The sequence below is a fragment of the Tribolium madens genome, unplaced genomic scaffold, assembly GCF_015345945.1.
Source record: "Tribolium madens isolate multiple individuals breed KSU strain unplaced genomic scaffold, Tmad_KSU_1.1 Scaffold_7;HRSCAF=85;Tcas5.2_LG10, whole genome shotgun sequence".
Lineage (NCBI taxonomy): Eukaryota > Metazoa > Arthropoda > Insecta > Coleoptera > Tenebrionidae > Tribolium > Tribolium madens.
The window spans coordinates 8,364,159-8,387,156 of NW_025401050.1; the positions used below are offsets into that span (position 1 = coordinate 8,364,159).

A 22,998-nucleotide genomic window follows, 5' to 3' on the forward strand; every position below is an offset into this window, starting at 1 on the left:
TTGTGCGATTTGCGGTTTACTAGAGATTTGAATAGCATTTTAAAGATTTATAGGAAATGAGTTTTCTTGGAAAATATCATTCAGTACAGACAATTTTGAAAACGCACCTGAAATTCATTCATTTGACAACAGGCTGGTTCAGTAATGTGTTTCTTAAAATGACTTTGTCTTTGAAATTTTAATACATTGATTGATTTTATTCATTTGAGATCAGTTATGTCTTCGACAAGAAAAATGTTTACAAAATAAGAAGTTTTTGGAATTTGTATATATTTTGTTTTCAAAACATTAAGTTGTATACCAAGAGACATTTTGTAAACATTTTTTGTATCTATTGTACCGAAATGTTTGCGATTCTACGGCATAGTAGGCAATAATTTTTAAAATGATTTGTTTTGATTCACAATTTTGTAATATTTGTATTGTATTCAGAAACGTTTATGTTTTATAAACGTTTTGTTTGTGTCTTTTTTATTTTTGTGTTTGTGGAAGTGTAGTGAAATGTTAATTGGTATTTTATTTATAACAAGCGGTTAAATTTTTAATCGCTTGTTTGAAGTAAGATTGATTTTTATTTATCGACTTCATCAGTGGACGATTTTAGTATTTTGTGTGTTTTTAAAGTGACCGTGGGTTTACAAGAAAGTGAAGATAGGAACTTAAATAATTGGTAGGTGTCATTTAAGTTTTTTCCATCATTTCTCATTAACTTTTTGAATAAACAAGACAGTATAAAGTAATCACTAATAATTAATAATTGTAAACAAATAAATGTTGTTGCTCTGCTTTTAAATTTAAAAGTGAAGCTTGTTTGAAAAATATATTGGCTTGTTTATTTTTTAGTTCTTTTGATATTCGACACGCACAATTTTACCTACCATGGCGTAAAATCGCGATTTTTAAAAATTTATTTTTAACGTATTGAATTTTTACCAGATTTCACAATTGTGAATATGAGTGACAAGAAGTTTGGTAGAAGTTGTATATTTATTGATGGATTTACGTATCATCAGAATACAGTAAAGGAAAGTTCTAAAACGCGGTAAGTATTGGTAACCAAAAAAAAAAACTTAAAAAAGTATATGTTAGAAGTGAAGTTATTGAACAGAAAGAATCATAAGGTAATAAAAAAAATATAAGTGAAAGCAAAATTTAATTAAAAAAGAATCGAAAATATTAAAAAAAACTAATTTGCTAAATTTACAATGAATCTAGAATGAAATAAAATTTTTGGATAATGTACTAACTTTAACTTTTATCAATTAGGGATAGTAATTTTGTGTTTTTGTTAATTATAAGAGACGTTAAAACATTAATTAGGAATTTGTTTCTCGTATAAACGTCAATTTAACAAGTCTCTATTCATCTTGAAAATGACTTATTTTACTTGCTAGCTAGTTATACGTAAAACGGATACGATTTTGTAAAGTGTCATAATTATTTTTTCAAACGTCAGAATTTCTAAAAAAAAATTAATGTTGGTAATACTTATTATACTGTATTTAAGTTGATAGTAGAATTGTCAAAGTCACAATTTACGAGTGTACAGTTGGAGACAAAATACTTTGGTCGTCACTTTTTTGACACTTTAATGTAATTCAAGCTTTAACGTTAAAATGAATGACAATTTCAAATTAATGACAGCTACTATATCTTTCTATCAAAAATATGTACAACTTGTCAACTATGATTGACAGTAGCTAAAAATAAGGTTAACGGTCCTAAACCATGTTTTACAATTTAATTTCACTCAAGTGACATTGACGACCAAAGTATTTTGTTTCCAACTGTACCTAACTTTTATGCACAACGAAGTAATCTTGAATTTCTTATTTGTGGTTACTTACACTGATTACCTTTGACAGCATGTTGACATTTATTGACAATCTACCAACAGCTGTTGTTTTGATTAGTAAATCTTGAGTTTATTTATTTAAATTGATTTTAATGTCCTCATAAACGGAAACCGAATGGACTACAATGCATCCAATTCGATTTGGACATTTTAAAACAACCCAAAACATGAGTGTTTGAAGAGTATATGAACGAGTTTTATTGACTCCAGTTTTGGTTAAATAGTTTAAAGCTATAAGAAAAATCCTTTTAATATAAATTTACTTATAAAAGGTAGTTACAAATCAGTTAGAAGCTAATGCTAATCTTTCAACAACTAATACCAAAACGCGTATCACAAACACCAACCACTGAAGCACAAAACTAACTATTGTGACTATTAGTCCTTAACAAACCTTTTAAATTTTCGAAGGTTTTTCTTATACAAGATGCAAGTTTATCTACAGGCCTGTAGATCTATTTACAGCCTTGTAGATCTATCTACAAACCTGTAGGTCTATTTACAGACCTGTAGATCTATCTACAGACTGGTTTCCTTTTAAATGATTTGATGAAATGCGGCTCTTGTCATAATAAGAATTATGCTAATCCTTCAACATACCAACATCAAAACACATTGTATCACAAACTTCTATCACTGAAGCACAAAGCTAAAATTGTGATTGTCTATGGTGGCTATTAGCATTGAAAAAGTTTGAAAAAAAAAAAAACCTTTTAAATTTACCAAAAGGTAATAAGACAATTTTGCTACACCGCCTCCTTAATGAAATGTATCAATATCCCGCCTGGGCATTTCGTAAAAAAATGCATTGGAGCAGTGATTCCGAGTTTTTTCTTAGTTACGAGGGTTACTAGGGAAAAACCGAATGATTTTTAATTATTAATGAAAAATAACGCAATTAATAAAAACTGGGGAGGAAGGATACAACAAAACAAGATATGCCAGGGAGAATTGATATTATGAGGTTGAAACCTTAAGCTAAAGAACTGGATGTGTCAAAAAATTTCCCCAGAATAAAGCGCCAACGGGAATCAGTTGAACTCAAAAAATGCCCAGACGAGAAAAGGATTATCTCTATCAAAACGGCGATGTTTTGCTATACAGTATAAATCAAATATCTACGGAATATTTGGAGGATTTTCCGGTTTTTAATCGATCAACTAAACAACTGTACCACTTTGGGTTTCTTTGAGGCAACTGCGTTTCAGTTGGGAACAAGTTGTGAGGTACATTATTCTTGTACAAGGTATGTTTCATAACAATTTTGTTAATTAAAACTATGGGTGGGGCTGAAATTTTGTTGTTATCAATAACGATCTTTGATTTATTAAGAAGAACCAACATTTTGTGCAACATTCAATAGTTTTATTTGAAAACTGTTGATAACTGCCACAAACACATGAACATAATTAACAGATTCTAGCAGGAATATGCTTTTCTTTTTACAAATCTTTCACACCCAACACAGTTGTTTCAATGTGACAACAAACACTACTGCCACCTTTAAAAAAATCGGGTAGAAAAACATGGCTACGAGAGCCAACTGAACTTTGGTGGTAAAACCGCTAAAAACCCTGTTTATCAAATTCTACTATCAACTGAAATGGAGTAGTGTACAAGTGAGGATAAGACATTCAATAATGATACACGCAGAAAAACCACAGCTTTTTTGATAATGTTTTTATACGGCCGGTTGCGTCTTTAAGCTTCGTGGTAAAAAAAATAATAATTGGGGGCGCCACATTAAATGCGATGACATTTAAAAATTGCTAACAGTAGCACTATTGTCACTTTAACAATGTGAATTGTTAATGTCACTTTGACAATTAAAATTGAACGTCGCAGCTTACAATTTTAAACAGCAGTTAATCAAAAACTGGTGAGGTGTCACTACACTAAGTCCAAGGTTTGAAGTTGTGGCGGACCCAAAAAAATTTCTTACGGCAGGTTGTACAAAAAGGAAGTTCTCTATCCGTCAAGGAGATTACTTCAAATTACTGACCACAAAGTGGTTTAAAAGGTACTGCAACTTTGTTAATTTATGCTATTTTAAAAACCATACGATGTAGAAAACTAAAAAACTTCAGGTTGCCGCACAAAAGTAAAAAAATCAATGAAAGTAAAACTCCATAAAATTTACCAGCATTTATTTTTCATTACTTAGTGGCTATGTTCGCTTATTCCGCTATAATTAATTTTTGTTTGAACATAAAATCTTAATTATTCATCAAAAAACTTAATGTATTATACTCATACAGTGCGATCAAAAAGTCTATCAAGCAAGCCTAGAAATTTAAAACGTTTAGGTAGTTTTTGAAGTCAACTTACTGAACAATTGAACTATATTGGCGTGATCTCACAGGGAGTTAATTGTTCATCGTATTTGCCGCCAAGGTCTTTATTTCTGGAGTGCATACATTGTAAAACGTCTTCGTACCTTCGAAATTCATTTTTATGAATAAAATAATGACGTTTCAAATTAATTTATTTCATAGTCACCTAGCCACCCCGCAATGTTGTCAACTGCCGCAAAATTCCCTACATTTCGAAATTTGAATTTTTTTGTTTAAATTTGTGCAAAGTAGAAAAAATACTGTATGATATCTCGTTTATAAGGCATTTTGTCGCACTTCTTTGTGTATTATTTATGTATTATGTGTTATGCTTCTTATAAAACTTGTAAATCATAATATACTATTATGTAAGTGATGACAGGAAACCGTGGTGAACGATTTGTATGAATAAAAACCAACAACATCTTATTTTAGGATGTCTTGCGGCCTTTCATAGAATAATTCAATTTGCTTAGATCAAAATTTTAATTTTTATAAAATAATTTTTTGACATCTAGATGACATACGAACTGCCATGCGACATTCGTCCTCAAGTATGCCTACTTAATAGAAAGACTTTGATCGCACTGTAGAACCAATTTTTCAGTTTTTTATTTATGAATAATAAGTTTTCGTTTCTCTAAGGACGAATCGAATACGAGTATTACAAGCTTAAAAGTAGCCTTTTTAAAATTTATTTGTTATTTAAATTTTTTTCGCCACCACTAGTGAAGTTTTGGATGCTTATGAAACGTAAAAAAATGTTTGGCGGCATGTCCTTCCATTGGATTGATAACTGCTGGTGCAGTCAAGGTGCTTGAGGAAATATCCTCGATAACCAGCCATGAAACAGAAGTTTGCTTGAGTTCCAGAAATCAAAAATCCGTCAGTTCAGCCCAAAATATAAACAGAAACGTTAACGTAATATAACAGCTCGAATTCACTCGTAATTCGTATCACCGTAATCGAAATTTTATGTGTTTGCCAAGGAAACGAATAATTGCTAGATACGACAACACGTAAACAATACAAACAAAAAATCTTGATCATAGTTTTAACGCGTTCATTTTACGCAAGCGTAAATGTCATTTTCCTGCCAAAAAACTGCAAATTAATAAAATCCCGAATGATTACTTGATTTAAAATACGCAGCGCTTATTGTTCGCCTTTTCACCTCTTCTTAAGTGGAAAACACCCTCGTGTTGCCAATGCGCCTATCTCAGCTTCGTACCCGTGCTTGATGCACTTTATGCAATGTAACAACTTTTTCTCTATCTTGCGCATGCGCACTGAGGAAACGGGGGAGAATAGCCGAAGGGATGCGATTTTCTATATAAAAGTAACAATTCCCTTCACCCCTTTTAGAACGATTTAAAAAATATCTCTTTTTAGCGGACTTCTACGCCCTCTAAAGAACATACTTTCAAATTTCATGTTTCTAGCTTGAGTGGTTTAGGCTGTGCGTTGTATGTCAGTCAGTCACGGAACTCTTTTATACCAGCTGTCCTGGATATGGGAAATTAGTTTTTTTCTGGCTGCAGGAGTAACATAAATCAAAATCTGATTGATGGAGCTTGTAGTGCTCGAAAAGGAGCATCTTATCGACATTTTTGTCGATTAGTTAATTAGAAAATAGACAAAAATGTCGGTAAGATAACTCTTTTCGAGCATTACTTTAAAGTAAAATATCTTTAAAATGGTACATTTTAAGGGTGTTAAAGGTTATGCGTTTTTTCTTCGAAATTGATTACTCTATCGATTTAGGAAAAAAAAAAATTGGTGTTAAGAGAGCAAAAAAATGGAAAAACACAGAAAATGTGACCTGCAACTGCTGTAACCGGAAATTGAGTAGATGTGTCCAGTTTTCGTGATTACTAGTTTAAAAGATATATTCTCGCAAGTAAATTTTATAATATTTGTTCAAATTGTTCCAAAGTTATTACAAAAAAAAACACAAATTTTCATACCCAAATTCCAAGGGCTGTAAAATTCTTGTCACTAGAGACAGGACACGAGTTTTTATCAAAGTTAACATCATTTTATAGGTCACTTTTGTGGTTCAAAAATTGCTTCATACACGCAATGATTGAAAATGTTTTGAAAATTTTCAAGTAAGGTAAGATACCAGGAACATGAAAAAAATGTTTAAAAAGTTCTATCTGTCAAAAATTTTTGTCATTTGACATTTTTTATATTTATTTAATGATACTGATGATCTTGTATATGTTTTTTTATAATTATTTAGTAAAAGGACAAAAATTTCAAAATTATGTTTCTTGATTTAAAAAAAAAACATAAAGGCCTTATTAATTAAATTCTTGTTTGTTTGTTGTTAATTGCTCTAAACATATACAGGGTATACCAGAACTTGCGTCCCAAAGAAAAAATTCAAGTAAGATAAGATACCAGAAACATGGAAAAAATGTTTAAAAAATTCTATCCGCCAAAAAAAATTGACATTAATTTTTTGACATTTGATATTTTATGACTATTTAATGAACTGATGATCTTGTATATGTTTTTTTATAATTATTTAGTTAAGGTACAAAAATTTTGTCAATAAAAATAGACATTTTTTATTCGATTGATTACTCTATCGATTTGAGCAATAAAAAATTAATCTTAAGAGAACAAAAAACAGAAAAACACAGAAAATGTGATTTGCAACTGCAGAAAACAGAAGTTGAGTAGGTATATCCGGTTTTTATGTTTATTAGTTTAATAAAAGGTATGTTTTCGCAAGTAACTTTCAAATTTTATAATACATATTTGTTCAATTGGTACCAAAGTTATTACAAAAAAAAAAACAAACAAATTTTCATACCCTAATTCCGAGGGTTGTAAAATTCTTATCAGTAGACATTTTATAGGTCATTTTTTGAGGTTCAAATATTGCTTCATATTTATGAATAACCCTATATAGCCGCTGTTGATAGGACGGATATGATGCTTAGTACAACCGAATGTGTACGATCAAATAGTATAAAAAAATATTCTTTCATAGAGTATATCTCTTTTAAATGCACATGCTACGGGACAAAAAATCACCTTTGCTCTGTTTCAACATCGAATCATCAGTTATAATACGAGTATTCAAAATTGGTTGAATGTTTTTATGAATAGTCACCATGAATAAAAATATTCTGCAATCTTTGACTACGAATTGTATTCAACAGACTATTCAATGAACCAAATGGCAAATTTGCGTTACATATGATTTCATTTTCATAGCAACCGGGTAAATAGTCAAGTTCACTGCAACCTATCGTGGAATAACCAGTTATATTTTACCACGAGTGGAATATTCGCTTGAGTTTGCTGTTAGGATACAAAAGTAAATATCTGCTATTTTATTGGTTAATATTTTAAAAAGAGAGGCGAATTGAATAATTGGAGAAGTTCTAGAAAAGTACCTCTAGCCAATTTACAGTTTTCGGCCAGGAAGAAAAGTATCATGTTCTGACAACTCATTTCGCTTAACGAGTCGTCATTTTCCATCACTAGTACCATCAACTGGAAGAAAAAAAGAAGCGCAGAAGAGATGTGTTGTCTGTTCAAAACATAACCAGCGAAAAGACAGTCGATATATGTGTGCTGAGTGTAATGTGGGACTATGTTTAATTCCATGTTTTAAGAATTATCACACAATTGATAATTATTAAGTTTTCTCAGTATATTTCTTTGTAGTTATTTATGCATAATCAATAAAAAATATTATTTAGTACTTATTTTATCGTCGTACATAATTGGTGAGATTAATAAAAAAGAGTGATAATCGTGTTTATTAGTTTTGGTGAGAGCAATCACGAGTACTTATTTTTTTTTTAAGTAGTAATATTGCTATTGTACTTTTAAAACGTCTAACACTGCTAATACAATTGCGAACAAAGAATTTTCGACATTAAATTTATGGCAGTTCAAAAAATCTCAATGTAAGCCACGTTTTATTGTCATAATCATGATTGACGTTTGAAACTAAAATTTGGAAGTTTTGGTTGAAATTTATTTTAGGCGCATCGATTTTTCGAAACAAAAATGCCAGCAGTACATACGTGTTTTTATATAGTTCTATAAATTATTTTGATTTGTTGTCATTTTTTCTCTAGCTGTCGGGATAAAAATTACAAAAATTGAAAGTGAGATTAGTTGCACATAAGGCCCGTTTTACATTTTTGTCAGTCGAATGTCAAATTTTTTTGTCGATAATTTTTTATAGCAAATAAGCGGGGCGTGATCGCGCGCGTTAAAAAAAAGAGTATTTTTGGGGGGCTTAGATACTGATTCAGGGCGGTTTTCGGAAAAACCATCAAATACATTTTTGAGATAAAGATTAATGGTATTCCTGATTTTCAATTGTAAGAGGGGCCTGAACACTAACGTGTTAAAAAGAGGATGTCCTTGGGGGACTTGGATACCGATTTAGGACGGTTTTTTGGAAAAAGTGTCAAATGCGGCTTTGAGATAAGGGATCAAACTAGAATTTGACAACATTCTTGATTTGAAATATCTCTATTTAGGTAATTTTTTTTATCAAAATCGCATATAGGCACGAAGCTGCAACAATCACCACCTGACATGTTTCAATTTCAATACACTTTCGCACAACTGGTCAGGTTGATGATATCTGCAATTATAAATAGATATACCGTGCGATCAAAAAAAAAATAAATTAGAGTAAGCGGTGATTAAAGTCTTTCAGATGGCAATCCTGATTTGTGACATCAAATGTCAGCGGAAAATTTGACAAGTTTGCGTTTTATTCCTTTTGAGTGAAATAATGTTCACTTTAGAGCAGAAAATTTTTATTGCTGTTAAAGAGGAAAACGGTGGATGGTCATTTTCAGTTTCAGTTTGTGTAGAAAATTTCCAGCCCAGATTTCCAGCCAATGTGTTGCCAACTGTAGAATTTAATCGACGCCTACTCTAATTTATTTTTTATTTGATCGCACGGTATTATCTCAGTTCGATGCATTTGAAATCTGAATTTACATCAAATTTTAACGAGATTAATTTTCTGAACATAGGTGATTTTCTTTATAGATATTTAGTATGTGCCGAATATAAGAGACTCTCCTGCATGGCAAGAGCACAAATACCAATGGAGGGAAACATGAATGATCTTGTTTTACGTAAGGAACACAATCATCCACCATATCTAGACTCCACACTTAGAGGAAATTTTATGACACATCTTAGAACACAAATTACTTGCCGTCCTACAGCGCCGTTGAAGCAAATTTATGAATGCGCTACCATTTTGTGAGTATTTCATATATTATTTAGGATAAAAATTACGTATTTTCTGATTACAGATACCCAGAGGCAGCAGAAATTTGTCCATTTAAAAAAGTAGTCACATCGATGAGAAGATGGAGAGAGAAAGTTATGAAACAAATGTAATTTAAAAAAATTAAATAATAACTTGTATTTATTTTTTATTGTAAATTATTGCTTTTCAATAAAGACGGTGTTTGCTTAATGATTATTTTACGAATACCTAATAGATAGAAACAGATAAGCTTGCAAGACAAATGGAACTTACAGTAATACGTCTCGAGTGATTTTTTTCAAACGTACTCTTTTTTTTGTAAACGTAAAGTTGCCATACTATTGTCGTAAAATAGTTATTGTCTTATTCTGGAATTAACACTTAGGTTATAGCTGAAGTTATAACATGTGTTATTTTCAGAATTTATCAAAATTAAACAAGATTTAGAGGATCTTCAACCTAAAAAAAGGATAAATCGGATGAGATTCATTGTTGATGGATTTGTGTACCACAATAACGTTATAGCTGGTACTCCTCCATTACGGTAAATAAATTTATTTCTTTTTTCAAATAAAATAGATCAACAAATAAAATTTGTGATTTTCTAATTAGTTACTTGGGTTGTGCTGAACATAAAAGATCTGGTTGTCGAGGACGAGCGACGATACCAGTTGGTGGAACCTTATCTATGTTAAAAATGACTCAACCACATAACCATCCACCTGACGTTAATGCCGAAGAAAAAGATGCTTTCATAAAAGAACTTAAAAATGCTGTTCGATCGAATTCGATGGAGAAAGTAACTTTGAAGAAGGTTTATGAGACTGTAGCGGAAGTGTAATCAATAATATAAATGTCGAATTTTGAGAGTTTTTAGAGTTTTGTTTTATAGGTACCCGAAAGCTGCTGAGGAAATATCGTTTAAAAACATTAGTTCATCGTTACATAGATGGCGCAAAAATACCACACTGTAAACAAAGTATTTAGTTCTTTTTATATGAAATGTGTGAAAGGAAATGTGAAATGTGAAATTAGTATATTACATAACAAGCGGAAAAGTTGCGCTTTCCTGCAAGTTTTGTACACTATTTTTCCTACGACCATAAATTTTTTTTTCTTACGAACATATTTTTTTTACATAACGATTTATTTTTTATAATGGATACAAAAAAAATTCGTTAAATGAAAAAATACAAAACATTCGAGTGTGAATTGTGTGTTAGATTTCTAACACACAGTGCGAAAACAAATCGCACAGATTTTCGACCTCGTACGATATTGCCAATTTTCGCGCATATGTAATTGTGCGTTATGATCTAGTTTCGTATATGGTCGTAGGAAAATAACGTTTTTATGTTTTGTATTTTTTCATTTAACGTATTTTTTTGTTGTTTCCATTATAAAAAATAAATCGTTATTCAACGTATTTTTGTATCCATTATAAAAAATAAATCGTTATGAAAAAAAAAATATGTTCGTAAGAAAAAAATGATTTATGGTCGTAGGAAAAATAGTGTACAAAACTTGCAGGAAAGTGTCTAACGCACTCGCGGTATTGCCTGTACTCGGCTAATGCCTCGTGCGCAACTTTCTCGCTTGTGCGTTATTTATCACTTTCCGTGCTCGTTATGTAATATTCTATTCGGGCGTTAGAAACTGCTTTGCACACATAATATAAACAACGTTTTTTCTACAAAATATTTTAATTCAAATATTTAAACTACTCTAAAATTTGTCATGTTTCTGTTAGTAGGCGAAATCTAGTGCGAAATGAGTACTTCGCATGACGATTAACAAAAATACCTAACTTCGCGTATTAATAGCGATGTATGAAGTGTAACTTTTTTCAGGATTGTAGAAAAACGGTTTAGACGTTGTAAAAATAAAAATATTTTTTAAGAAATATAAACCACTCAATATAAGTTATTGTTTTATTTCTTTTTATTTGAGTTTTCATAAAGATATGTGACATGATTATTTGATTTTTTTCAGGGTTTCTTAAAAGAATGTTTGGAAATAGCTACTTACTTAGTGATGGCTATGTTTACAGGTTACAGAAAAGAATTCATACGAGAGGGTAATATAACGTATATGCATTTCGTATATTTACTATTTCGAGTTTTTATACAGATATTTGATATGCCCCAAACAAGGTAGATTAAATTGTAAAGCGCGAGCCATTTTTGAAATGGGCGAAAAACCAATAAAAGTTCAAGTTACTCGTCCTCATAATCACCCAAAAGACATTTCTGAAAAAGTCATTAATGACTTTTTAGAGGATTTGAAAAAAGCTTGTCAAAGTGGATTTCACGTACCTCTTCAGGACATCTACAATGGTGTGGCTGCAGTGTATGTGTCTTTTTAAATTAATTTTTAATTAGCTAAATACATCCCGTTTTAGTCATCCTGAGGGTGCCAAACGTAGACCATACGAAGAAGTTAAGGCTAAATTAGCCAAATGGAGGAGAGAGAGCAAAAAGAAATAATTTGTTTATTTTAAAACTTTTGTCACTTACAGTAATAAATAAAAGTTTTCTTTAAAAAAATATTTTTCTTCTGAAATACTTTGCAATGATGTAATTACAAAGAAAATTGCAACTGTATTATGGTGGATATTTTTCAGCCAAAATTGGACAATTGCGAGTATCATCGGGCCGAGTATGCATCAACGGTTATTTTTATAGACTACAAAGTGTAGTAGGCAAAAAAGGGTAAATTCTAACCACTTGAGTCGAATTTTTTGCAAAGATAATTTTCAGATATCTCTGCTGTTGCAAATCTGGAAGTTTACGTTGTAGAGGAAGAGCAAACTTTGTTCTTGGTGAAGAACCAACAAGAGTAATTGTAACATCGAATCACAATCATCCTAAAGACTATGACGAAAAACACGTATTGGACTTTTTGAAACAGTTAAAAATGGCTTGCGAAAGTGGATTTAATTTGACTATTAAGCAAATTTACCACGATGTAGCGAAAGCGTAAGGAGACTTATTCTGATTTGTAGATTTTTTTTATTTCCTTGTTTTTGCAGTTATCCGGAAGGAGCGAGACTTAAGCCGTATTCTTCTATCAAGTCTACTATGGCTAAATGGCGGCAGAAATCTACTCTATAATATCTTTTTTTATATATTTTGTTAATAAAGGTTTTGCATTAAATATCTGAATCATTCTAAACCAAAAATTTTATAGCTGTCAGAATTTTTTAATGCTGATTTGTCATTCGTAAACTTTTTTCAGATGTGAGACGAAACCTTAAAACGGGATCAGGACGAATTTGTGTTGATGGTTATTTTTATAGACTGGGTAGAGTGATGGGACGAAAAGGGTAATTTTGTTTATTTTGAATATACTTTTTTTGTTACATATTTTTAGGTATTTCGTATGTTGTAAAAATCGAAGTGCTCGTTGCAAAGCACGAGCTAATTGTGACCTATCTTCCGATCCTTGGGAACTCACCATAACAAAACCTCACAATCACCCACAAGACCACAGCGAAAAAATTGCTATAGAATTTATGGAACATCTGAAATTAGTTTGTAAGAGTGGCATTGATTTGTCACCTAAAGACATTTACGAAGATGTAGCAAAAATGTATGTTGTGACATTTTTTGTTTTGGTTTTTAATTGTTTTATAATTTTAGTTACCCGGTGGGAGCCAGACTCAAACCTTATGAAATGATGCGGACCACTTTGGCTAGATGGAAAACGGAGGACGATTAATTTTTATATTTATTTAGGCCTTAGATTCAAATCGGTTGTATTTTTTTTTTCTTTTTAATAAAAACCTTTTAGACAAAACAGACGTTTTATTTGTAGTTTTATGAATGAACGCTTGAACTTGAATTATTTCCAAGATTTTTCCAGATCCTCTGAGAAAGCTCAGAACAGGAACAGGACGTCTTTGTGTTGACGGTCATTATTATAACCTTGGTAAAGTAATAGGAAACAAGGGGTACAAAAGACACATGTTTGTTTCTCAGTTTCAAGTTTGTTTTTTAGGTATTTCGTTTGTAGTAAATATCGAAGTTCATTATGCAAGGCAAGAGCTAATTGTAACATGAACGAAAAACCCTTGAAGCTTGTCCTGACACGTCCTCATAATCATCCACAGGATTACAGTGAAAAAATTGCTTTAGATTTTATGGAACAGCTAAAATTAGTTTGTCAAAGTGGGATTAATCTGTCGGTAAAAGACATATACGAGGATTTGGCTAAAGTGTATGTAATTTGTTGCATATGAAGTGGAATTTTTAATTTGGCGTTTTAGTTTTCCTGAGGGGGCCAGACTCAAACCATACAGATCGCTCAGAACTACTTTGCTCAAGTGGAAGATGGGACAACACTAATTTATTTTTTATTTGCACTGAGGCTTGATCTCTTGTACCAATAAACGTCAGTTAAATTCTGAAGTCACACTGCTGTGATTGGTGGTTTAACTGAGGTTTAAATTTCTTTCCCTTAAATATATTTTTAGAAACCGTGTCAAAAAGCGCGGGAAATGTTAATATTTACGTGTAAATAATTAATAAATATATTCCTAACTTTATATTTGTAGTATTTTTTGTTTATTCTTTCCCTGGCAAAAATTTAAATTGTTTTGTACATTTTTGTTGTAGCAAATTGCGTAGTGCAGCTTGCAAAGCTAAAGCTCATTGCGCCTGAATTTCTATTCCTTAAAAGTGTAAAAATTATAAGCGGTGTGCCAGAGTAGAACCGTCAAGATGTGGTGTTAATCTTGCTTGGTATTAGTTTTATTCATGGTTTCAGGTATCCAACTCCTGTCAAATTTAAACTATTTTCAATTTTATTTGAATGGCGAGCAAAAAGACCTTATTTGTAATATTTGTCATTTTTTAATAAAGTTGTTTGTATTATTTGTTCTATTACGATTATTATCAGTAACAAAGTTTCCATTTCTGTATTACTATTTTCAGGCGCTTGCAAAAACCTCAAAACTGGAACTGGACGTATTTTTCTTGATGGTTATTTTTACAGACCTACAGGTGTGGGAAGACATAATAAGTAACTCCGATCGTTCATGTTGGCTCTTTTTCGATTGATTTTTTTTAGATATTATGTTTGTTGTAAAAGAAATAGTACACGATGCAGGGCTAGAGCTATAGTAGATTGTTATCCGGATCCTAAAAGTGTTGTTATTACAAACCCTCATAATCATCCAGAAGATCGCAACGAAATGCTCGCTTTGAAATTCATGGATCAGTTAAAGTTAGTTTGTCAAAGCGGGGTTAACTTATCACTTAGGGAAATTTACGAGGACGTTGCTAAAATGTACGTAATTTATTTCTTCTACAGTCGTGTTATTTCTAAAATTGTAGACATCCAGAAGGAGCGAAGCTCAAGCCGTTTGAGTCGATGAGAACTACGTTACGTGATTGGAAAAATAGGATTAGATAATTTCATTTGTAATAAATATGTTATGTTAAATATGAAATACAATTTTTAAAAGTAATGTTGCAAATGTTTGTTTATTTCTAATGGTACTATCATATCAATTTTTCATCAAGAAAACGTTCATGTTCGACTGTTGATAATTTTTGATGGTTCTTAAAATTTGTTCGTGTCTCGTTTTGTCGTTAATGTTTGTTTTTGTGCTATTCACGCATTTAATAAAACTTTTCTAAAAAAAGTGTTTTTTAATTTTATTTAATTGATGCTTTTGCTCTAATGTAAAGTAAAATGGTTTATATTTTTTTATTATTTTAGGAACTTTTGTCGGTAAGCTGAGAACTGGATGCAAACGCGTATACATAAACGGCTATTTTTACAGAATTCACAAAGTCTGTAGAGACAAAGGGTATATATTCATTTTTTTAATTTGGATTTTTACGTTTTAAATTTTCGTAGATATTTTTGCTGCTCTAAGACTGGAAGCGCCGGTTGTAAAGCTAGGGGTCATCTAGTCTTGGGTTCTTCACCCCCAAAATATAAAATAACTCACCAGCACAATCATCCGGAGGAGCATAACGAAAAAATTGTTTTGGATTTTATGCATCAGTTGAAATTAGTTTGTAAAAGTGGGGTTAATATGACAGTGAAGGAAATTTATGAAAACGTTGCAAAGATGTAATGTTCTTGCACGAAATTTTTATATCTTTTAATTTCTTATTTGTAGTCATCCCGAAGGAGCGAAATTGAAAAGCTTCAATATGTTGAGGACTACACTGTATGAGTGGAAAAAACAAGATAATTAAGTTTTTCTATGACTTGTATTTTATTTGTTTCAATAAAATAGTTCTTATATCATTTTATTACTTCTTTTAGTAGCATTATACTTTGTTTTAATTATTACAGTATTTAGAGGTGGTTGTTCCAGGACCACTTCAAAAACTGAGAACAGGATCTCGTCGGATTTGTGTCAATGGTTATTTTTATGGCCTTTCTAGTACCAGTGGTACCAGAGGGTAATACAATTATTTTCACTACTTATTATTTATTTAATTTTTATACGTGCAGGTATTTGAAGTGTTGTAGAAGAAAGATATGTGGAGCCAGAGCTGTTATTATGCTCGATTCAACTCCAAAAAAATTTAAGTTAACTAAACCACACACTCATCCGAAGGATTATAGCGAGAAAACGGTTTTAGATTTTATGAATGATTTGAAAATGGTTTGTAAAAGTGGAGTTAATATGACAGTGAAGGAAATTTATGCAGACGTTGCAAAAATGTAATGTTTTTGTTTAAATTTTTATATTTATTAACTTTTTATTTGTAGTCATCCGGATGGAGCGAAATTAAAAACCTTTAATATGTTGAGAACTACTCTGTATGAATGGAAAAAACAAGAAAATTAAGTTTTTCTATGAGTTGTAATTTGCTTAAGTTTTAATAAAACAATTCTTAAATTAAAAAAAATATATCAAAAGGATCACAATAAAATTACTTGTTAAAATTGAAGTTCAAATTTGGTTAATAGCCAAATAGCAATTAAGTTATAAAACAATTTTTGTATTTTGTTTTTTATAAAAGATTTACCTCCGATAAGTTACCTCTTCACCACCTATTTACCTTTTATCTCCATTTGTTTCAGTAAAGGGAAAGAGATTGCCAAGAGGCCAAATTTTTGTTGACGGCTACATTTTTAACACGGCTTACATACACAGAAACAAGAGGTAAAATAATCGTAAAATAATTTGTAACCCCATCTAATTTTTTTAGATATATGCGTTGTTGTAAACATAAAAAACTGGGATGTCGGTCTCGAGCTGTCCTGAATGTGGGTTCTCCACCCTCACAAACTATAGTTTTTCGTGAGCATAACCACCCAGAAGACAAAGTCCAAAACCTGACGGGCCCTTTTTTGAAAGAATTAAAACTTGCATGCATGAGTGGGATTGACACGCCACTTAAAAATGTGTACGATAGCGTGGCTAAAATGTGTGTATTTTGTTTGATAATGTAACAATTATTCAATAAATGAATTTCAGTTTTCCGGATGCGGCACGTTTAAAAACGTATAAATGCGTAAGGACGTCAATGGCGAGGTGGAAAAAGCAAATTAATTGATTTTTGTTGATGTTTAATAAACCATTTTCATGCACTTAATTGACTGTAGTTTTAATCTATGCGGACCGCAGACTAAACATTTAGCTTAAGTTACTCAAGTTACAGCACTCAAATATTAACCATTTTTTTTTTGCTTTAACACAGATACTGTGGAGTGTAGACGTAATAGAAAGAGGAACATGCCGAGATATATTGTAGATGGCTTTGTCTTTCATGTTAATATCACTAAAGGAAAACCACCAATGATGTAAGTATTGCTCTGAAGTGGAAATTATTTGGCACCTCTTCAATTTTTCCTTTAGCTACCTTCGTTGTTTGGAATATAAACGTCTAGGTTGTCATGCTCGAGCTGTAATACCTTCGGAAGGTTCAATTCAGGATATAAAACTTAACAAACCCCACAACCATCCTCCGGATTTTGCAGCAGAAGAAAAAATAATTTTTATGAGAGAATTGAAAGAGATTATGACGCAGCAACCTGAGCAGTCCCCTAGAGCAGTTTATGCAAGTTTAAGTAAAATGTTAGTTTCACTTTTGTGTCAATTCTCACATCTCAAATTGGCGATTTTTAGGTATCCTAATGCGGCAAGAGAGACTCCTTTTGATATTATAAGACACAAATTGAACAGATGGCGAAGACAATCGGAATAAATAATTTCTGTCAATTACTAGCATATGTTAACCTTTCATTATAATTAATTAATGCCTCTAATAAATGGTATTTGTAGTCATTTTTTTTAAATTAGAGACTCAAAGTTGTTTTTTGGTGGTTGTGGTAATGTTGTATTGTTTTTTTTTTCTGTGATGACGTAGGTTGCTGATTATTTATTCTTTCCTAGGAGTGTTTTCCTTTATCAAGAATCATTTTCTTGGGGATCTACTCGTGACTCAGAATCAAGTCTATAGATATTTGAAGAAAGTCAGGGACAAGAAACTTTGGAAGTGTTACAAAGCATCTTGCACTGCTAAGTGCTACACTAGTAATGGGAAAGTCGTGCTTCGAATGGGTTTACATTCGCACGATATTCCCAAGAGATACATAAAAGAAAAAATGAGGGAAGGAAAAATTGTTCAGAAAAAACTAGCATAAATTTACAATTTTTAATCATGTGTTGTCAATATTTACTACAATTATGTAACTTACTTGCATTATATTTGGTCAATAAAGAGGATTTTACAAACCTTTTGTGCGTTTTATGTTAAAGGCCGTGTTGTTGCAAATCACTTCATGGGTTTTTCTAAGTAGTCGAGAGGCGTCGGGAAAATTAAAGTTGTTAATGAACAAATATGTTTTTAATCTTGAAAAGAGATTCAATGACAGCACCTTTTGGTGTTGTACTGCAAAAGAAACAAAAGCATGTAAAGCCAGACTTATTACTTATGGTAATACAGTAATAGTAAAAAAGGATCATAACCATTTACCTATGAAAGGGCATATAAGGCCATATTCTTATAAAGTTGTAAATGAATCTTAAGAAGAAATTGTGATTTTAGTGTTTTGTATTTCCAGTTTTTGGTAAACTTATAATTTGCTGTCAAAAAAACGAGTGTATAAAATGAATGTTCTCAAAGGTGTCAATAGTGCTGGTCATTTATTTTTTTAATTAGAGACTTAAATTTAATTTTTGGCGATTGCGGTAATGTTATATAGTTTCTTGTGATGATGTGGGTAGCTGATTGTTTCTTCTTCTCTAGGAGTGTTTTCCTTTATCAAGAATCATATCTTGGGAGACCTACTCGTGACTCAGAATCAAGTGTATAGATATTTGAAGAAAGTCAGGGACAAAACACTTTGGAAGTGTTACAAAGCATCTTGCACTGCTAAGTGCTACACTAGTAATGGGAAAGTCATGCTCCGAATGGGTTTACATTCGCACGATGTGCCCAAAAAATACATAAACAAAAAAAATAAGGAAGGAAACATTTTTAAGAAAAAACTTACATAAATTTACAATTTTTAATCAAGTGTTGTTATTATTTACTACACTTGCATTATATTTTTCAATAAAGAGTACTTTATACACTTTTTGTGCGTTTTATGTTAAAGGCCTTGTTGTACCAAATCACTTAATGAAAATAAGATTTTGCAGATATGGTTTATTGGGTCGAGAGTCGTCAAGGGAAACCCAAGTTGTTAATGATCAAATATGGTTTTAATCTTGAGAAGAGATTTAACGACAGGAGCTTTTGGTGTTGTACTGCAAAAGCAACACAGGCTTGTAAAGCCAGATTTATTACTTATGGTGATACAGTTATAATAAAAAAGGATCATAACCATTTACCTAAACCTATGAAAGGGCATATAAAGCCATATTCTTTTAAAGTTGTAAATGAATTTTAATAAAAAATTGTGATTTTAGTGTTTTTATTTCGAGTTTTTGATAAACTTTGAATTTGCTGTCAAAAAAAATGTATAAAATGAATGTTCTCAAAAGTGTCAATAGTGCTGGTGACGCATTTTCCACTTTTCGTCCATGTCAATGTGATTTTTTTTACTTTTTTGCTAGCTTTAGGGATTCAACAAATAAAAATGAGCACTTTGTAGACTGGTTTAATTAAGCAAATCAAAATTAACTGATCTTTCTTTCTTCACAAATATTTTTTTATATATACTCTTTCTTGCCATTTTATGATACTTTCAATAAAATGTTAGTTTCACTTTTATGTCAATTTTATTTTAAATTGACGATTTTTAGGTATTCTTTTGATACCTACTATAAGACAAACTAAACAGCGAAGAGAGTCTGAATTACTAATTCATGTTATCTTTTGTTATATTTAATTAATGGCCCTAATAAATGGTATTTGTAGTTATTTATTTTTTTAGTTAGTGACTTAAGTTTAATTGTTGGTGGTTGCGGTAGTGTTATATTGTTTTTTTGTGATGTAGATAGCTGATTATTTCTTCTTCTCCAGGAGTGTTTTCTTTTATCAAGAATCATTTGCTGGGAGATCTACTCGTGATTCAGGATCAAGTTTATAGATCTTTGAAGAAAGTCAGAGACAAAACACTTTGGAAGTGTTATAAAGCATCTTGCACTGCTAAGTGTTACACTAGTGGTGGGAAAGTCGTCCTTCGAATGGGTTTACATTCGCACGAAGTTCCCGATAAATACATAAAGAAAAAAATTAAGGAAAGAAAAGTTTTTAAGAAAAAACTTACATAAATTTACAATTTTTAATCAAGTCAATATTTACTACAATGTTACTTGCATTATGTTTAGTCAATAAAGAGTATTATTTTTAAGTGTTACTATTTACTACAATAATGTTAGTTCTTGTTCAATAAAGGGTATTTTATACACTTTTTGTGCGTTTTATGTTAAAGGCCGTGTTGTACCAAATCACTTCATGAAAATAAGATTTTGTAGGTATGGTTTATTGCGTCGAGAATCGTCGAGGGAAACCCAAGTTGTTAATGAACAATTATGGCTTTAGTCTTGAAAAGAAATTTAATGACAGGAGCTTTTGGTGTTGTACTGCAAAAGCAACAAAGGCCTGTAAAGCCAGACTTATTACTTATGGTGATACAGTTATAGTGAAAAAGGATCATAATCATTTACCTAAACCTATGAAAGGACATATAAGGCCATATTCTTTTAAAATTGTTTATGAGTCTTAATAAAATCTTGTTGTGATTTTTGTGTTTTTATTTTTAGTTTTTAATAAAATGAATGTTCTTAAAAGCGCCGATAGTGCTGGTGACGCATTTTCCACTTTTCGACGATGTCAGTGTGACTATTTTTTTACTTTTTTGGCTGATTTTAGAGATTCAACAAATAAAAATGATAACTTTGTAATCTGGTTGTATGAAATAAATTAACGAATATTACAATTGAATTTTAAAAATATACTTAGTTTTTAACTTTCTCTACAGAGATATTTTTTTAAACACAATTACAAAAATGTACTTAATCTGATTGAAAATTTAAAACATTTGTTAGTGAACAGTGTATACCAAAAACGTAGATAAGAAAATGTACTTTTTTTGTACGTTTCATTTCAAGTTGAATTATTGTGTCAACATATCCTAATAATTTTGAGAATAATGGCCATAATCCTTTATTTGTGTCAAATTTTTGTTTAGACACGTCATCAACAATAGGAAGAAAGTGAAAAAAGAAAAACAGTATACTTTTGAATTATCAGTATAAATTTGTTGCATCAGAGAGTAAAAATATTTCTACAGTGTAAAGTGCTTTATAAGAAAAGAGTATATTTTTTAACTTATTAATTATTATCTTAGAATCATAGAATCTAAATTCCGCAAGCTGGTAACTTATTAAAAAATTATATATTATTATAATTGAAAGTTTCTTGGCATTTCTTGAGTCTTTGTGCAGTGTAAGACAAATTAATAGATTTTATATTATGTATTATAATTTTAAAGATTGATATTATAAAAGATATTTAACACTTTATTGAAGAACATAAACTGAAGGTAGAGTTAGGATATTTAGTTCTTTGCGATTTTCTATTCTACGAGTATGTAGCCAATTCTCGCAACAATTCTAATTACATGCCTGTGCAACCTAAAAAGTAATTTGCAGAAAAGTGGGGAATGTACCCAGATTAGAATTCCGTGTATGAATTAAGGAATAGTAACTGACCCTGAAGATGTCCGGCGTGACGCAGTCTGATGATTTTCTGAGTACATACAGGGTGTTTCAGAACTCGCGCCTTAGAGAAAAGTGCTAAGATAACTAATAAGATACCAGAAACATGGAAAAAACGCTAAAAAAATTCTATTTATATAAATTTCGAAATTATTGGAGTTTAAATTTTGCATTTTGACTCTATCGAATTCCTGTTGGAAAAATAATTGTTCAAGTTTTTTTGCTACAGGCTATTAGAAGAGGAAACAACGATGCTGTATCCTAAATTGTAACTCTTTTTAATGTTATTTGTGGTTCATCAGAAACAAAATAGATATAAAAAATGGTAAATGTCAAAATTGTTTGATAGACATAATCTTTTAATATTTTTTTTCATGTACCTGGTATATTATCTTACTTGGAATTTTTCTCTGGGGCGCGAGCTCTGAAAATGCAGTATTTTCTTTTAAAATGTTCAGATGACTTCATTTCAGTGGTTTTAGAAAGCGTATTTTTTCTTTGGGTTTGCTGATTTTTCTTTTTTCTGAAATTGTCACTAGTGTCAAAATCTTCAATAAATAGGCTAAAATTGGCACCAAAAGGTTTCATTATTTGCGGTTTGCGAATAACTGTGTTGCCAAATAATTGTGAATGTAATCACGAGATAACATAACGCTGTTGCTAACGTATGTCTGTTATCTCGGCTATCGCCTCGGCATTCAACACACATTTGTAATGAAAAATAAGAGTTTAGTGCTTTGATACATAAATAACATTTTGTGTACTCAATGGAAAACAGTTAAATTAAAGTGCCACTTTAATCGTTAGCAATACTTTACTCATTATCAACCCAGTCACACATTTTTTTCAAACTCAAGAGTTCCCTAACTAAAAACATCTCGTAACATTTATTAATATACGTGTTAACATCAAATTAAGTTCAGTTTTTTTTTAATGTTGTCTACATTTACAAGGGTTTTATCAATAACACAATTGACTAGCATCTTTTTAGGTTCAAAGAGCTTTACGGTCATCTTTAGATTGCGGAAAATTTTTATTTTGAATGAAAATTCAAAAGTTTGAAACACAATGAGCAAATTTTTTATGTTCCAGCTTTTAATGTCCACCGATGGTACCTGAGTTTGACTTTGCAGAAATCATTAAATTGTTTCCGACAGTAAAAAATCTTTGATTTAATGTGTCATAGGTACTTTTACTACTTTTAAAATTTTTGATCGTGTATTAAAAGAATTTTTTTTATTTTCATTACCATTTGGCCTATACAGTACGAGTTCTTTTTAATATCATACGTCATACATTTTTTTAAAACATTTCAACCTTTGATTTTGATCTCTGTTTATATTCTTAAAGTCCTACCCATTATTGACCATTAAAATTAATTAAATGATAAATAAATAAA

The 22,998-nt window shown here is 30.9% G+C and overlaps 1 protein-coding gene across 37 annotated transcripts in view; it reads left to right on the forward strand.

The window, feature by feature from the left end:
• Positions 1 to 22,998, forward strand: part of LOC123010062 (protein tramtrack, beta isoform-like) — a 47,453-nt gene that overhangs the window by 1,193 nt on the left and 23,262 nt on the right. Inside the window, exons 4-6 of one of the 37 annotated variants that reach the window (XM_044406699.1) lie at positions 17,128 to 17,230; positions 17,286 to 17,504; positions 17,556 to 17,714. The exons of 23 other annotated variants lie outside the window; for them this stretch is intronic. In XM_044406699.1, coding sequence (XP_044262634.1) covers positions 17,128 to 17,230; positions 17,286 to 17,504; positions 17,556 to 17,634 — 401 coding nt within the window. In that variant the 3' untranslated portion in view covers positions 17,635 to 17,714. Of the gene's footprint in view, positions 1 to 936; positions 1,043 to 9,228; positions 9,448 to 9,500; positions 9,668 to 9,877; positions 10,002 to 10,069; positions 10,295 to 10,349; positions 10,591 to 11,449; positions 11,535 to 11,587; positions 11,807 to 11,858; positions 12,004 to 12,080; positions 12,169 to 12,216; positions 12,436 to 12,488; positions 12,644 to 12,694; positions 12,783 to 12,829; positions 13,049 to 13,098; positions 13,267 to 13,321; positions 13,410 to 13,456; positions 13,676 to 13,724; positions 14,006 to 14,391; positions 14,480 to 14,527; positions 14,747 to 14,793; positions 14,933 to 15,181; positions 15,273 to 15,322; positions 15,542 to 15,590; positions 15,727 to 15,791; positions 15,880 to 15,931; positions 16,145 to 16,192; positions 16,447 to 16,507; positions 16,590 to 16,635; positions 16,855 to 16,904; positions 17,076 to 17,127; positions 17,231 to 17,285; positions 17,505 to 17,555; positions 17,715 to 17,822; positions 18,168 to 18,678; positions 18,945 to 19,899; positions 20,166 to 22,998 lie in introns of those variants that run through there. 13 more of the 37 variants (XM_044406707.1, XM_044406708.1, XM_044406700.1 and 10 more) reach the window with 13 other exon arrangements.